The 16,918-nt window shown below is 40.3% G+C and overlaps 1 protein-coding gene across 1 annotated transcript; it reads right to left on the bottom strand.

The window, feature by feature from the left end:
* Positions 1-6,333: 6,333 nt before the first annotated feature.
* LOC119732053 lies at positions 6,334-16,914 on the bottom strand. The gene is made up of 3 exons (XM_038205420.1): positions 16,331-16,914; positions 15,989-16,207; positions 6,334-11,957 (listed from the first exon to the last, which is right to left on the bottom strand). Exons 1-3 carry the CDS (start codon positions 16,899-16,901, stop codon positions 6,376-6,378), a joined length of 6,372 nt encoding a protein of 2,123 aa, XP_038061348.1. The 5' UTR covers positions 16,902-16,914; the 3' UTR covers positions 6,334-6,375.
* Positions 16,915-16,918: the final 4 nt, after the last annotated feature.

Below are 16,918 nucleotides of genomic sequence, written 5' to 3' on the forward strand. Positions count from 1 at the left end.
TCGTGCCGTGTAACTTGTGGCTGGTCTTGTGCTTTGTCTACAATTGGTTGTGTGTTTGGTCTTGTGATGGTCTCGACTACAACACTGATCTTCACAGATGAAGATCCAATCTTCCATGAACTTGGACGTAACATTAACATGAATATCATCATTATTTACCTCATGGTTTTTCCTGGTAAACAGATGTTGTTTCTCTGGTTTAATCCCCACTTTGTCTTGTAGTAATCCCTTCAATGCTGAGACAGTGGTGAACGGATGTAGTTGCAGACAGACTGGTGATGTCAAGGAACTATTCACAAACAGCTGAATTTGTCGTTTCTGGCACGGTTTGGAACTATAGGTGAAGAAATAAAAAAAAATATGGCAAGTTTGAAAAAAAATTGCCTCTGAGGAAGTCCTAGCTAAGGATGGAATATCAGGTCACTCAAGTTGTTTTTAGATTGAAAAAAAAAATAGTCCTGAAACCATACAATAATTATTGCTTTAAGGATTAATCCACTTACACATGTACTACATTGTATCACGCTGTTTTTATTTCCTGAAGAATCAATAAAACCATAGAGGACCGCATTAACAGGCGGTACAGAGATGGGTTAAGTATAGAGTACAGTAAATGTATAAATAAAATCTGAGACAATTTTAAGCAACAGAATGAAAAGGGCAGGAACTTGACTCGTGTAATTCAAGACAGTTTGAAAAGGACTGCCACATTAATTGCCTTAAAATGCTTCACAAATCTTTAAGATCTTTGCATTCTTTTGATGCTCTTAAAAACGGTCATCAAAATGAAAGTTAATTTTCACTTACTACATTAACATACTTCGTTTTTCAACTTTTAAATATTGATTGGTTCTACCAAAAAATGTAAAAATGAAATACAATTAAACCTTAATTTAATCAATCCAAATCAAAGTTTTCTTGCACCATTCAGCAAGCAAGCATGTGTTTAAGATGAACAAAATTCACAATCATGTTATAAAAAAAACTTAACACATTTTACAAGCATGGTTTAAAAAAATACTTTTAAATGTCTACTTTACCTGCATTCTTGATCTTCTGTGGAAGAACTTGAAACAACAGACTTGGGAGGAATGGATTCTTGGCAGGACCTGGCAGCTAACAGTACTGATTGGAACGCCTCTTTCTTGGACTTGCGGACTTTCTTCTTTCTTGTGACCATCTTGGCCATCGAGTGATCATTGATGTGCCGAGCAGCTCTCTTGGCATCCTCCAAGTCAGAAAGGCTCCTCAAAGGTTGCAAACAAAAATCTCCCTGGATATTGATAAAGTTATGACAAATTTGAAATTGAAGAATACTCATAATTGTTATGTAATTTTTCAAATAAAACAGGAGGGCTTTAAGAAAATGCATCGGAGTAATACACTACCACATCTAATTTTTGAGAAGGGGTATGATAGCCATGGAACAACGAATATAAAATATCTACCCTCCTCCCTCCCCTCGCCACGCCCCACCCCACCCCAACCCCAATCCACGAACAAGTTATGTCCATACAATTGCTAACAATACAATCGTTTAAAAAAATAATTCCATGTGGTTATTCGAAAGGAAAAAATTAAACAAATGTTTCTATAAATGAGGCAAATAGAACTACATTTTAACTGTAGCCTTGACAAAGTAAAGTCAACAGACGTTAGTGAAAAGTCGTGGCTCAGTTGAGCTATTTCAAGCGGGGAAGTATGAAGAAAAACATTTCTGTTCGATCTTTAAATGCCATATAGAGCACGACAAAGACCGATAGTACTTTGTTTCTTAGAAAATATCCACAATGCTTACCATTTTTTTGTCTTTACGACCAGATTTGTCACCCGATCCTCTAAATTGAAGGAAGCGTCGCAAATTTAGCGGGTGCGGGAATTCCCCTTTGCTTATGCGCGCGCAGTGTCGCGTGATGATAACGTCACTGATTATTATCCTGCAGATAGTACAAAGGGTGTATTAGCAAGGTTAATAATTATTCAAGGTCATGATCTTCTATGAAGCAATATTTACCGAACAAACAAATGAGAAGTAAGGACTGTTAGGTCTGTTGTTACATTCAGAAAACGTCTAGCTTATTTACAATTATTTTGTTATTGGACCCCGTGAAGATTAAATGTACATAAAACGTGCTCCCTAGGAATTTCCTGCTTGCAAGTCAATCGAAAAGTACGGTAGTAATTCATTCTCCCAAAATATAATGACACACAAAGACGGGCATATGCTTGAAATTCGTGTCGGTCAAGGTCGAGTCATTATTCTCCTTAAAAGTCACCCACAATGCCAATCTCAAGTCAAGCTGCTCCAATGACTATAACAATACTCCATTGTCATTGTTCATCTCCTGTTAATTCTGACCTTATTTCTGACAGTCTCGACTGCATCTTATCTTACTTCAAACCCCCTAATATTAAAGGCATTGTTATAAAACTACACACAACGTACTTGTACTACAAAAATTATTTCTTTTTATTGACCACAGTGTTTTGATATTGATAGCAGTTCAAGTCAGCATGTGCCAAAACAATAATACACAGTTCAGATACCATACTTTTAGAAATAAGGAGTCTCTCGGTCTTTTTTATATTTTGCTCATAAAAAAATGATAGTTTTAGTAAAACAATTCTGAGCTGGTAACCAACCAGGTTAAGTTATATGAACGGACGTCAATTCGGCCTTCTCAACTCATCAACAACTTAACCTTCCTCAAGCGATGCCGCGACTCTAAGATAACCCCTGTCGGTCTGCGCATCCGCGATCCCATACGCAACAACCGGTCGGATGACATTCATACAGCATTTATACACAGCTAGCTCGACCCTCATCCAAGAACGCATCTCCTTTACCAGTCTACAACCTGGACCCATCCTGGACCAGCAAATCACCGATACGAAAGAGGATCTCCGCTCCACCTTGGAACAAGTCCACTTCCACAGAATTTGTTCTCTCACCACTTCTTCCAGCCAGTTTGTGTTCTCCGCCACTGGCAAAAAACAACTTTGGATATTCTACCGCCTGGAACGCAAGGAACGGAATACTCCGACTCCTTTCCACCGTAACCATAGCCCGCCAACTGAATCTCCTAGATCCTGGCGCCGCTATCACGCTTGCATAGCCCGCCAACTAGATCCCCTATATTCTGGCGTCAATCTTCTCGCCCGCGTAACCCGCCAACTGGATCTCCTATATCCTGGCGCCATCCACCTCATCTCCGTAGTCTAGATTCCTTCACCAAGCACACTGTAGTCAACCTCAGCAACCGCCAGCTGAACAGTACAGAAACAAAAGTACTGTCCCTTGGCATGAACTTTGCTGTTCCTCCAAGGTCCGTCCCCATCGAGAGCATCATCCAGTCGACGAAGCCTTCCCTCAGACATCTCACCAAGACTGTAGCCAACGACGTCCCGCATCAGTCTGAATGAAGTCCTCCGCAAGGCTCGGCCAGCTAAACCAAATCTGACCGAACCAGAGCGATTTGCTGTCAGTGATCTTTGCCGAGACAACTCAACATACAAGGGAAACGCCACCGTCGTCATGGACAGGCAGGTCTACAATAAGAAGGTAAAAGATATACAGGTTGCACTGAACCAATTTAAGCCAATTACATTTTTAAATATTCGCACCAAAACAAAATCACCTCCCGAAAAGTGGTAGTTCCCAAACATCCTTCCACTTTCTCAGGCAAAAAGGACCCATTTTTCAACCGTAATTTTATCAAGCCTGCCTTCAGATAGAAGCCCCAAAACCAGGGAGTTGATCCTTGGCTATATTTACACAATTCCATCGTTTTTAAAGCCGAACGGTCTCCTTTTTAAAAAGAAATTGGGGGTTACTTTTTATACTGATCAGCGGCCTAGAAATTCTCACTTGAATTAGTTCACTGCACCCATACTTTCTTCTGGTTCATACCGCCCACTCCCCTAAAACCCCATCCTCGCCATCGAGAAGCGAGTTGCCAGCCAACTTCTCCTCCTGCATCGAGCAGATGCATTATCCGCCCCCTCTACAGACGTCTCATACCATCCAGTTCGATCTGTGCCAGGTTCTTTGGTCAACCGAAGATTCACCGAACCGAGTTCCCACTGTGCCCCATAGTTGCCTCTCGAGGTTCCCCTACCCACAACACAGCCCAACACCTAGCCAAAATCCTCAGACCCTAATTAGTGAATCAGACACCACACCATGTGTCCAACTCTTGCCAGTTTGTCAGCATCACCAGAAACCTCACCGTCCAACCCACTGACTCGCTTGTCAGTTTTGACGTCGTTTCACTCTTCACTAATGTCCCAACAGGCGATGCCTGCAAACTAGCTAAGGAAAGACTTGAGCATGATACTTCACTTGGCGAACGCACAGACCTGTCCCCTGACAAAATTCATGATCCGTTACTAACATGTATTTCTTCCAGTTGTTTTCAGTGGCAAGGCAAGTTCTACGAGCAAACGGCTGAGACCGCCATGGGATCTCCTTTATCCCCGGTCCTAGCCGACATCTTCGTGGAGGAGTTCGAGTCTTCCTCCCTCTTCACACCAGATCTTTGGCCAAGTCTGTGGTTACGCTACGTTGATGACACCTTCGTAGTGTGGCCAAAATACTACTAAATTTGTAACAGAATGCATGTGAAAAATTAATATTGGGCAATTTATCTTGAGCCTAGTCCAAAAACGAGTGGCGGATTTTTTTTGGAACACCCAAAGAATTGATGACCAGGATTATATTATCAAACTCACCGAACTGCACTTTGACTAATTCTACGAGGGCAAGATGTTGGGGAGGGGGAACAAATGTTAAGCTACACGTTTTCTGTTTTGGGAGAGAAATGCTTTGGAACTAATTAAATTTACTTAATCTCATATCATTTACTATGGGGGAAATAATACAGAAACAAAACCACTGAAATGACTTATATGCATTATTTTATTGGAGAAAAATAACACATGTAGGAGGCATACAATGAACAAGTAATGCATTGTGAAACAAAAATTAATTGACCAAATTATTGTTTACTTCTATTAAAAATGTTGCCATTCTCAACCGTCACGTCCAGATTTAGTTTGCTTTAACATTTCATGAAAAGTGAAATTGAAAACAAAAGATTTGCACCAAATACATGTAAATTCAGGATTTAGAACGAAATAGATAATGTTGTGTTATTTCGGTAGCAAACCTCTTGAGTGAGTTTGTGAGGTTCTCTGTGAGGCTCTCAAAAGAATCTCACAAACCCACAAAAGAGATTGGTCACGTGGTGCTACCGCAAAACGTCATCGTATTGCTATCTTCACCATGCAAACCTTCAAATCTTATTCATTTGGTTTCATTGTTTTGTCATATATAGATAAACCAATTTTTACAAAACTATAACAATTGTTCTCAATTGTTCTCTTCTGCTCAATTTAAATCCCAAGATATAATCAAACACAATCATCATTATTTGGATCCTAAACGGTTTTCAGGTGTTTTGTTTTAAAAGTTCCCATATTTACAAAACTTACAGTCACAGTCAAGGCATAATTTTAACCAGGTCAATTTACTTAACTTGCAAAATAGTTTTAATTGATGAAACTAATATTTTACGTGGACCCATTTCGTGTTGGTCCCAAGTAAGTTCAATGGAAGACTAAACAAGCCGAAATGAGCAAAAATGTGTAAACGGTTGTGTAAAGTACCATTATATTTCTGAAAGAATGTGACTAGTTCGCCATTTGACCAATTATCTTCTACACCTGTGTAATGTACATAAGAGTATTAATATTGTCAACATCTACTGTTTTATATATATTATTTCATCTTTTTGAAGATACATGCTGTCCCTGATCTTCAATATATTATATCCCTTATCAGTATGTTTTAACATAAATGTGTTATATTATTTTCTTCTATATTTTGCCGTCTGGACTCCTATAGAAAAAAGGCTTTAATTTGGGGTTGCATAGCATGTCGAATGCACGAAATATCACTGTAGGCCGAAAATAACAAACAAAAACAAAACGATAAGCAATAATGCCATTACTAAACATGAGTAGAGACTTTCGATGTTTCATTCAAACAACTTAGTATGCTACTCAGAAACCAGCATTTGACACAAAAAAACATTGTAGTGAAACTCGAAATTAAGGTTGAAAGAACACCAGTACATCTTCAATAGCAGGGCCTTTAGAAGGTAAATCCTAAATGAATAAGAAAAACGAACAAACAATATCTCCTTCTTTTGAAAATCCCTTTCCCTCGTCCTTTAAGCCTTATTATGTTGAAGCTCTGTCTGTGCCGACTTGTATAATAACATTTGAGGTACATAATGTAGCTGCATATTAATTAACAGACTTGCACTCGGACTCGGACTAGGAGGTTTTGGACTCGGATTTTCCGACTCAAACTCAGAATCCGAGCTCGAATTCGGACTCGGACTCGAATTCGGACTCGCACGTGGTGGACTCGACTACAACACTGCTAAGTGATGCAGCGATGAGTTGAATGTCTGCATCACTCAATGAGCACTCCCTCAGGGACAGCTTTTTCAATTGTTTCAGGCGCTTTAGGTGAGACCATGCATCCGAGTAACCCATGTATTTATTTCCAGACAGATCCAGTTCAACCAGAGTTGGTATGTCACTAAGTGATGCAGTGATGGGTTCAATGTCTGCATCACTCAACCAACATTCTTTTAATACCAGCTTTTTCAATTGTTTCAGGCATTTTAGGTGAGACCATGCACCCGAGCCAGCCAGGGATTCATTTCCAGACAGATCCAGTTCGAGCAGATTTGACTTTTCACTAAGTGATGCAGCAATGAGTTCCAAGTCTGCATTTCTCAATGCGCACCACCGCAATTTTAGCTTTTCCAGTTGTTTCAGGCACTTTAGGTGGGACCATGCACTTGAACCAGCCAGGGATTCATTTCTGGACAGATCCAGTTCAACCAGAGTTGGTATGTCACTTAGTGAAACAGCGATGGGTTCAATGTCTGCATCACTCAACCAACATTCTTTTAAGACCAGCTTTTGCAGTTGTTTCAGGCACTTCAGGTGAGACCATACACCTGAGCAAGCCAGGGATACATTTTTAGACAGATCCAGTTCGACCAAAGTTGGTATGTCACTAAGTGATGCAGCGATGGGTTTAATGTCTGCATCACTCAACCAACATTCTTTCAAGACCAGCTTTTTCAGTTGTTTCAGGCACTTTAGGTGAGACCATGCACCCGAGCCAGCCAGGGATTCATTTCCAGACAGATCCAGTTCGAGCAGATTTGACTTTTCACTAAGTGATGCAGCGATGAGTTCGATGTCTGCATTTCTCAATGCGCACCACCGCAATTCCAGCTTTTTCAGTTGTTTCAGGCACTTTAGGTGAGACCATGCACTTGAACCAGCCAGGGATACATTTCTGGACAGATCCAGTTCAACCAGAGTTGGTATGTCACTAAGTGATTCAGCGATGGGTTCAATGTCTGCATCACTCAACCAACATTCTTTTAAGACCAGCTTTTGCAGTTGTTTCATGCACTTTAGGTGAGACCATGCACCTGAGCAAGCCAGGGATACATTTCCAGACAGATCCAGTTCGACCAAAGTTGGTATGTCACTAAATGATGCAGTGATGGGTTTAATGTCTGCATCACTCAACCAACATTCTTTTAAGACCAACTTTTTCAGTTGTTTCATGCACTTTAGGTGAGACAATGCACCCGAGCCAGCCAGGTATTCGTTTCCAGACAGATCCAGTTCGAGCAGATTTGACTTTTCACTAAGTGATGCAGCGATGAGTTCGATGTCTGCATTTCTCAATGCGCACCACTGCAATTCCAGGTTTTTCAGTTGTTTCAGGCACTTTAGGTGAGACCATGCACCCGAGCCAGCCAGGGATTCATTTCCAGACAGATCCAGTTCGAGCAGATTTGACTTTTCACTAAATGATGCAGCGATGAGTTCGAAGTCGGCATTTCTCAATGCGCACCACCGCAATTTTAGCTTTTTCAGTTGTTTCAGGCACTTTAGGTGAGACCATGCACTTGAACCAGCCAGGGATTCATGTCCAGACAGATCCAGTTCAACCAGAGTTGGTATGTCTCTAAGTGATGCAGTGATGGGTTCAATGTCTGCATCACTCAACCAACATTCTTTTAAGACCAGCTTTCGCAGTTGTTTCTTGCACTTAAGGTGATACCATGCACCCGAGAAAGCCAGGGATACATTTCTAGACAGATCCAGTTCAACGAGAGTTGGTGTGTCACTAAGTGATGCAGTGATCGGTTTAATGTCTGCATCACTCAACCAACATAATTGTAAGACCAACTTTTTCAGTTGTTTCATGCACTTTAGGTGAGACAATGCACCCGAGCCAGCCAGGTATTCGTTTCCAGACAGATCCAGTTCGAGCAGATTTGACTTTTCACTAAGTGATGCAGCGATGAGTTCGATGTCTGCATTTCTCAATGCGCACCACTGCAATTCCAGGTTTTTTAGTTGTTTCAGGCACTTTAGGTGAGACCATGCACTTGAACCAGCCAGGGATACATTTCCAGACAGATCCAGTTCGAGCAGATTTGACTTTCCACTAAGTGATACAGCGATGAGTTCCAAGTCGGCATTTCTCAATGCGCACCACCGCAATTTTAGCTTTTCCAGTTGTTTCAGGCACTTTAGGTGGGACCATGCACTTGAACCAGCCAGGGATACATTTCCAGACAGATCCAGTTCAACCAGAGTGGGTATGTCACTCAGTGATGCAGCAATGTGCTTAATATCTTTATCTATCAATGAGCTGTTGCTTATGCGGAATCGCTTCAGATGTTCCAGTACCTGCAATGCAGGTGACCATTCAGCTGCTTTGCCACCAAAGTTTTTAATATATTCAATTGTCACGTCAACCAAGTCACGTCTACTTCCTAATGCTCTTACAATGTTTGCCACATCAGGACCTCTAAATTTACTTGACGGGAGATGCAGTCGTATGCCAATACCGATTTCACACGGAACTACTTCAAAGAATAATAAATCATTAAACCCATTAACATAATTCATTAGACGGCAATACCGAAGCTTTGGCAAACAGCCAACTACAGCAGCAATACTTATCACATCCTCCACTTCTAAGCCACAGTCATCTAGTGTCAGTATCTTCAGGTGTGTCAGCTGCTTTAACTTGGACAATGACACACCTGAGCCAGCCAGGGGATTCCGAGACACATGCAAATGAACCAGATTGGTACTAAGTGATGCAGCAATATGTTCAATGTCTGTGCCGCTCAATGAGCAGTTTATAAAGCCTAATCGTTCCAGACATTTCAGTTCTTGTAATGCAGGTAACCATACAGCTGCTGTATCACGAAGTCCTTTAGCATCTTCAACAACCACTTGAACTATGTCATTCCGGCTACACATAGCCTTCACAATACCTGCCACATCAGAACCAGTGAACGTCTGATTTGAGAGTTCTATCTTCAAACCCGTACCACATGGTGAGACTTCAAACACATCATCAACAGTACAATGGATAAGCCTTGGCAAGCAACCAACTGCAGCAGCAATCCATTTCACATCTTCTACGTTCAAAAAGCAGTTTTGTAAGTGTAATTGCTTCAAATATTTCAGTTGTCGTAATGCAGGTGACCACTCAGCTGCTGTACCGCCAAGTCCTTGAACACGATCAACGACCACTACGTCTATGTGACTCTTGCTATAATTTTGAGACAGGCAAAGTTCTGTCAGTGTAGGTGTATCACAAAGAGATTCAGTAATGAGCTTAACATCAGTGCTTGTTAGTGTACAACTTTCAAAAGTCAACTGGTCTAGTTGCTTTAGTTCCTTGAACTGAGAAGCCCATAATGCCGCCGTACCTTGCAGTCCCTTAATTTCCGCCATGTACAATGCAACTAAGTCTTTTCTGTTAACCAGTGCCTTCAAGATGAGTTTTATTTCTGTACCATTTAATGAAAGATTACTTATTTGCAGCCCAATGCCACATCCTTTTGGATATATCCATAAATATTCCGACCAACTTGTTTCCATCACGTTTGGCATATCACTAAGTGAAAGAGCAATTTGCCTCATGTCATCAACTGTCAGAGAACAGCCATCTAGCTTTAACTTTCGTAGATGTGTTTTATTTAACTGCGAAATCCATGAATGCACTGAACCACTTAAATTTGAATTGCAGGAAAGGTCCAATACAGACAACTTGTCAGTCCTTCCTAACACTGATGCAATTTCTGTCATATTGTCGGTAGTTAAACAGCAATTCCTCATTCTGACAGCAGAAACATTAGGCATGCTACTCATGGCCACTGCCAGATGTTTACTACAGCCTTCCAAACTATGGTTACTGAACTTTAATTTCTTAACTTTGTCGAGAAAAATATTACCTGTGTACTTTGCCTCGTTAGCAACATGTTTGAGAAACCATACAAAGGAATTCACATCATCACGGCTCTTGAGATAATCCGTGTTTATTGTTTCAGTTATGACTGATTGTGCGAACGCCTCTGATAGCAAATTGTCTGCCTGACTCTCAAAGTAACAATTCAAAGCCATGTTTAATGTTGTAGTTTTGATCCAAGTACTCTCATCATTGATCCTCTTTTGCAACATCTGCAAGACTTTAATAGTGCATGCTTCATTGTCGCCACAACAAAAGCGCAGCAAATAGTGAAACGTCTCCGGGTCATCAAGTTTATCAAGATTCTGTTGAAATTCATCAGTGTCTGATTTCTGTAAGCTTTGTAGGTAAAAAGCAGCAGAGAACTCCTGAAATGTTTTGTGGGTAAACTGTATGTTGTTATGAGTATCCAACCCTATTAGAAACCTCTGGCTTGTGAGGATGCCGGCCTTCACAGCTTTATCAAGCGCACTCTTCTCAAAATCTCTTTCTTGAAATGAAAGCCGCTGCACTGGAGATACCAGGCCATTGAAAGCAATCTCTCCAACGGCAACAAGGATATCTAGTATTTCCTCCTCCGGTATACCTTTTCTCTTGAATATATATCGAACAGCTTCGCCATATAAGCGTGATGTTGTGTCTGGCAGTATGGAATCTTGTCTCCATAATAAACACATTAATAGAAGCAACATTGGGCTATGGGCTAAATCAAGAAGGACACCTGATGATATAATGGTTTGGAAAAGGATCTCTGCATCACAGGGTTTTTTAGAAAAAAACTTTTCCACGTAATTTTTAATATCTTGCATGAAAAACCCTAAAACCTTTACGCGAGTGTAAGGATTTTTAACCAGTGATTTGCTGACCAATGCGCTGAAATGAGACGGGCGAGTTGTTATAACCACATCAATGTCTGCTCCAACCTTTCGATTTAGAATTTGCAGGATGGATCCGAATGATTTATTATCAAGTTCGGTAGTCGTCAACTCATCAAAGCCATCCAAAAGAATTAGCACTTTTTTGGGATTCTTAAAAATGAAGGTTTCCAGATGATTTTTATCGATTACATTTGGATCGATGAGCTGCTCATAAAGAGAGTCAAGGAGATCTGCAGATTGTTCCAGTGCACTCATTCTCAGAACAAAAACAAGCTTATATTTCGCCAGAGAGCCAGATGAGCCACTTGCCCAGTCGTAAGCAATTTTCCCAATCAGAGTTGTTTTTCCCAGACCAGCCAATCCTTCATAAACTATGCGATTAATAATGTAACCTTTGTTTTCAACAAGGAAAGTATCCTCATAATTCACCTCCTTCCCATCTTTATACCACATCCCTATTGTTTCTTCATTATCATCAGTGACCAATCTCAACTTGGTATATATATCCATTATATCCCTCATGTCATCATCAACCCATGGAATCATTTGCACGTAACTGCCTGTGGTCTTGTACACCTTTTTAAGTGCCTCTTCACACAGATCCGCTGCCGCAGCTGCTGCTGCATCGGTGGCTGGACTGGTATCTTGACTTGTTTGTACGGATGGGTTGCTTACCTCAGGGCGCTGATCATTTCCCATCTCTCCTGTTGAAAAAGTGAATTCACGCACAATGACTTTGTTGAATAGTTTTTAAACGATTTCACAAAATATGTCAAACAGAAATGTGGACCGGGGTTCACAAGATAATTAAATTTATCAAAATGGGGATCACGTTATTCTGTAAACCACAACCCAGCCCCTTTTGTCACACAATCCCTTTGTTCCTACCCCCATCAATTAGTCAAATCCACATCTGATTATGCTTTATATGAGCTATTAATTTTGATTGCTTACATGATCTGTTTTACTGTATTTAGTTATATCCTTAAAATTTTCCACGAAACTCTTGACAATTTAAAACAAGAATTTGCCTATTTTTGGGGGGGAGGGGGTTCCTTGTCGAACACAAATCATTACTAAACAATTAGTCCATGGGAGAGGCCTTTTTTTTGTTCGCCACGCGGTCTGGTTCGCCGAATTTTATAAAACTTCACAAACATATAGATTAAAGTGTATCATATCAGAAAACTTTGTTCCCCGATCCACAGTTTGTTTGGGAATGAGAAAATCTGAGATAAAAACGCCGAAAATTCCGCATGAGAAAAAAACATAAGAAACAGCGCCCCCTATTGACACAGTCAGAAACCTTTTTCTCACGCAATGGCCGTCCGCGTAATTTTTTGTTCCCAGCAGGGTTAGGGGCAATGTCATGAATAATTCAGTTTTTCCTTTGAATCATTGCAAGACTTAGGTTCTCGTTCTATTTTCCCCTTAATTTAAAATTATCTCAGTGATAAATTTGGAGAAGAAAAATAGCTAATGAAAATGAGCAGCGACGACGTGGATTCGAACCAGGGATCTTTGTATCCATCATAGCTCATCTCGCTATCCACTAGGCTACTGTGTGGTAGCTCGACGACAACCGTTCTTTAAAATGCTTTAATGTATTGTAACTAGTTGAGTAACTAACAACAATGCTGTTGATGTCATTGTCCGTTCTCATGGATAAACATGAATTATTCATGACATTCCCCCTAACCCTCCTAGGAATAAAAAATTACGCTGGCTGTCCAACTCAGAGTTCGGGCGGTCTGACGCGAGTATTGTTCTCGCGCTTGAACCGCGGGAACTTGACCCACGAACACTGCACTCGGAACAGGATCTCACACCATGCGCCCATCCGTCGTTGTTTGCAAGAACGATATACCCGGTCGCGTGACAAGAACAATTAAGACCCGCCCAACCTCGGCCAATTAGTTCTTCTTCCTATATACAGTCTAGACGACACTTCTTTCCTATTGTATTCTAGATTTTTGTTATTTCTCATCGGAATGCAAACATATTACCGTTAAATACAGTTTTGTCCAACATGAAATGATCACGTTATAAATTTAAGATCGAATGTTAACATTGTTATGTATTTTAGCTGAACATCGATTTGATGGTTAAACCACAGATCAGAATAATATTTTGTGAACTCTTATCTCAGGGTAACATGTTTTCAAAAATAATAATTATAAGTGTGTGGCATCTGGTGGAGCATCTGAACTTCTTAAACGTTTAAAAAAAAATGTTATGCCTGAAATTGAAAAAAAAAAAGTAATACAAATTTGAAAAAAAGGAAGAGGGTGGGCCGTTAGGTTATCTGTGGTTTCACGGAATGGACGGAGCTAGCAACAACAAAATAATAATCGGTTCTTAAAACAATATCCAGAATAATAAAAACGGTAAAACGGTTTCGGCTGAAATAAATTGCAGTTGTAATGCTGCCACTCACAGCTTCCAAATAATAAGGGAATATAAATTTATTTTCTCAGTCTTAAAAAAATTTGCAAAAAATTTGATGAGGCTTTTGATATGTTATACAACAATTATCTAATCGGCCTGTAATGTATACATGTGCTCATTTAGCTCGTTTGGTTAGTTGAAAATAAACGAGTAATGCTCATTCAGTACAGATTGCACAAATGTATGTAATCTAAACACCATTCTTCTTGTGTGGGTAACAACAGGTACTACGCACGTTTACCCCCCCCCCCCCAAAAAAAAAATATATTTTTTTTTAGATTATATAGGTTTTCCCGGTTATTTTATAACAATTATCATTTGAATTCACCGGTTCTAATATTCATATTCGTCCATCAACATCAATTTAGTGCACTTCCAAAGTTTAATTTCGTCTTTTGTGTGACAATTACAAATTCAGTTCAACAAATTCAAAAAAGAAGTATACTTTTTCGTACGGGGGTATCGATTTGTTCTTCACCTTGTTATTCAGAAATTAAATTCATCTTTCTGACTGTGTCAACAGAGGGCGCTGTTTCTTATTTTTTTTCTCATGCAACATTTTCGGCATTTTTATCCCAGATTTTCTCATTTCCAAACAAACTGTGGATCGGGAAACAGAGGTTTTTTCATGTGTACATCATAATCTACATGTCTGGAAAGTTTTATAAAATTCGGCGGACCAGATCGTGCATCTCGAAAACTAAAGCGTTTTCGGCCTCTCGTCCCTAGGACTAAATGAATTAATTGGTAAACGAATGTGTGTGGTTTTTTTTTTTTTTGCAGATACATGTACAGGTATATGATCTTCGCATACATGTCGACCAAGTGCATGCCCGTTTTTTTTTCATATGAGGGTCGGAATGTGGAAGGACCGAAACATTTTGTAATAGACCAACAAATGTGGGAAGCCGGGCCTGGTGGAGGGCCTTTGTGTATACACTGCTGCATTTCAGATGACTGACATAAATGTATATCGTACATTAATTCTACAGTATCCAATCTGCTACCATCATTGAGGAACAAGCCCAACAGAGACCTGCATGGCGAAAACTGGTAGTTGACTGCTCCGCCGCCGCCCGTTTCCGGGCGAGAATCCCGGTAAAAAGGCCCCTTTTTTCGATGTTTCGAGTCATAGTTTGATAACCATGCGGTCTTTTTCAATGGGGTTAAACGGTTCTGTACAATGTAACTCTTTCTCTTTCTCATGGTTAATGTTATTTTTTTTATCTTGAAAAAAATCCACGTACTTTCGGCTTTGGAAATGTGAACTGTTCATCATTTTCCTGTGTAAACGCACCGATTGAGCGCCCTCGCGTCAACTCTTTTGACTGTAACTCCTGACTAGAGTATCGAATTGTGTGGGGGTAAACGGAATCAAATAGCTAAGCTCCTCCTCTTTACTTACATGTAAAACTTGTTATGATTGGTTGAACAAAAAACACCGTACTTTTCACAAAGGAAAAAGTGGCCAATGACAACTTTCGATAGATAAGGCATCGTTCGCGACTTACATTGATGTACCATTGCTTACCACGCGTTTCATGATCTTGGACTCTGCTCATGACCTGTTTTTCAGGACACGTACGTTTTCTCCAATTCTACTTTAGATAAGACATTTAAAAACTGTCCATATGTTAATCAGTTAACTGGCATTAAAACTGTGGTCTTTTTAGAAGTTAATTTCATTTTAAAATATGTAATTTTGGATCTGAATACTGTTCACTTCAAGGCAGTTATAGAAATTGTACTTGTTTATTGGGTTGTACCATTTTCTTTGTGGGGAGGATATCTGTATGCATGTACACGTTAGTGTATACGTCAGATTTGTTGAAGAATGCAAAAATGAAATAAGATGTTTATATCAAGTTTGACAAAACCGGACAAGAAGTTGTACTATTAGGCATACCTTCACATCGATATGTGCACAAATCCTATATGTACATTGTCATGTATAGGTTTGTTTTAACCATTTTATGAATGGAATGTGCCGGGCCACATTTTAGGGTTGAACGCACAGCCACACAGGGCCAGCGTTAATCCGATTATGTAGCCCTGGACCTCTGTGTGGTACTCTGCGCGCCAGATTTAAACTGTAAAATTTTAAGTGAACAAAAGTGGGGGTATCAAATTCATATAGCCGACCGATGATGAGGATTATTCAATCTGCAGTGTGTTGTAAAAGTAAATCAATGGCCAAAACTAGGACGGCTGTTTGTGGTGAATTTGATTGAAGGGATGGCATCTTGAATTTGAATCTTTAAAAACGCAAGTCCTAGAACTGTTTTACCTGATGTAGCTCCCTGGTGAACTGTCACATTCTGGTTGAATTCGTAATGGAATGTATGCCCAGACGACGATCCTAAAAACACAGGATTACAGCTGCCAGGGACATTGACGTCCCCTGTTTGTACAGTTGGTTGAATGGAATCCGATGAATGATGAGTACACAGAGTAGATGGATGCTGCATCGCTGGCTGGACCGCTGAAGGCACTAGATCTTCAACTGCTACAATATAATAAGCAAAAAATTGAACACGAGTCATTGAACGAGTCATTGAACAATCTATATGTTGATTAAATTACTCATGCAATCGTCAACCTTACAACCTATAGTAATGTTTATTATCACCTTGCAACTGTTCTGGAGACAAATTCCCCTTGTGAAGTCGATCAGATTGAAGTTTTTCTTGGGCAGAGGTCATCACCTCTTCTTGAGGGCGCTGTTCTCCTACTGTTGACTGTATATTTGGGTCGGGCCCGTAAAGATCATCATCGCGCTCCTGTCTCATTCTCTGATGTTCAGGCGATGTAGGTGTACTCTGTTGGATGTTCTGCTTGATGACTCCTGCCATTTTCTGCTCATATTTCCGAGGAATTTGGGCATGATGACTTGCTTGCTTCTGCTCAACTCCCTCGTTCTCACATGTTGCTGTCCCTTGATGAGAACTCTGCTCATGTCCGAGTTGCACAGGTGATGCTTCTCTTACTTGATGGAAGCCCTGATCTTCGATCCCCGACTCCGGCTGAGGTCTTTCTGTCTCATAAATCCGCTCCTGCCTTACTGTTTGTTTCTCAGGTACTGTTACACAATGTTGACAGGTCTGTTCCACAACTTCTTGTTCTTGCTTTCTGTTTTGCGGTGGTTGGTATGGGCCATCAACCTGCTTGCATTTCAGTCTTGGATGCTCAGGTGATGTCATTGTCTGTAGTTGTAAAT

Source organism: Patiria miniata, unplaced genomic scaffold (assembly GCF_015706575.1).
Source record: "Patiria miniata isolate m_02_andy unplaced genomic scaffold, ASM1570657v1 HiC_scaffold_24, whole genome shotgun sequence".
In the NCBI taxonomy this organism is placed as follows: Eukaryota; Metazoa; Echinodermata; class Asteroidea; order Valvatida; family Asterinidae; genus Patiria; species Patiria miniata.

What these genes read in the sequence shown, in the direction of transcription:
- LOC119732053 (XM_038205420.1), bottom strand. Translation starts at nt 16,901, where the DNA reads ATGACATCACCTGAGCATCCAAGACTGAAATGCAAGCAGGTTGATGGC. An exon ending in GTCTCCAGAACAGTTGCAAG is followed by an intron (nt 16,208 to 16,330) that starts GTGATAATAAAC and finishes ATTATATTGTAG; the next exon opens with CAGTTGAAGATCTAGTGCCT. An exon ending in TCACCAGGGAGCTACATCAG is followed by an intron (nt 11,958 to 15,988) that starts GTAAAACAGTTC and finishes CTTTTTCAACAG; the next exon opens with GAGAGATGGGAAATGATCAG.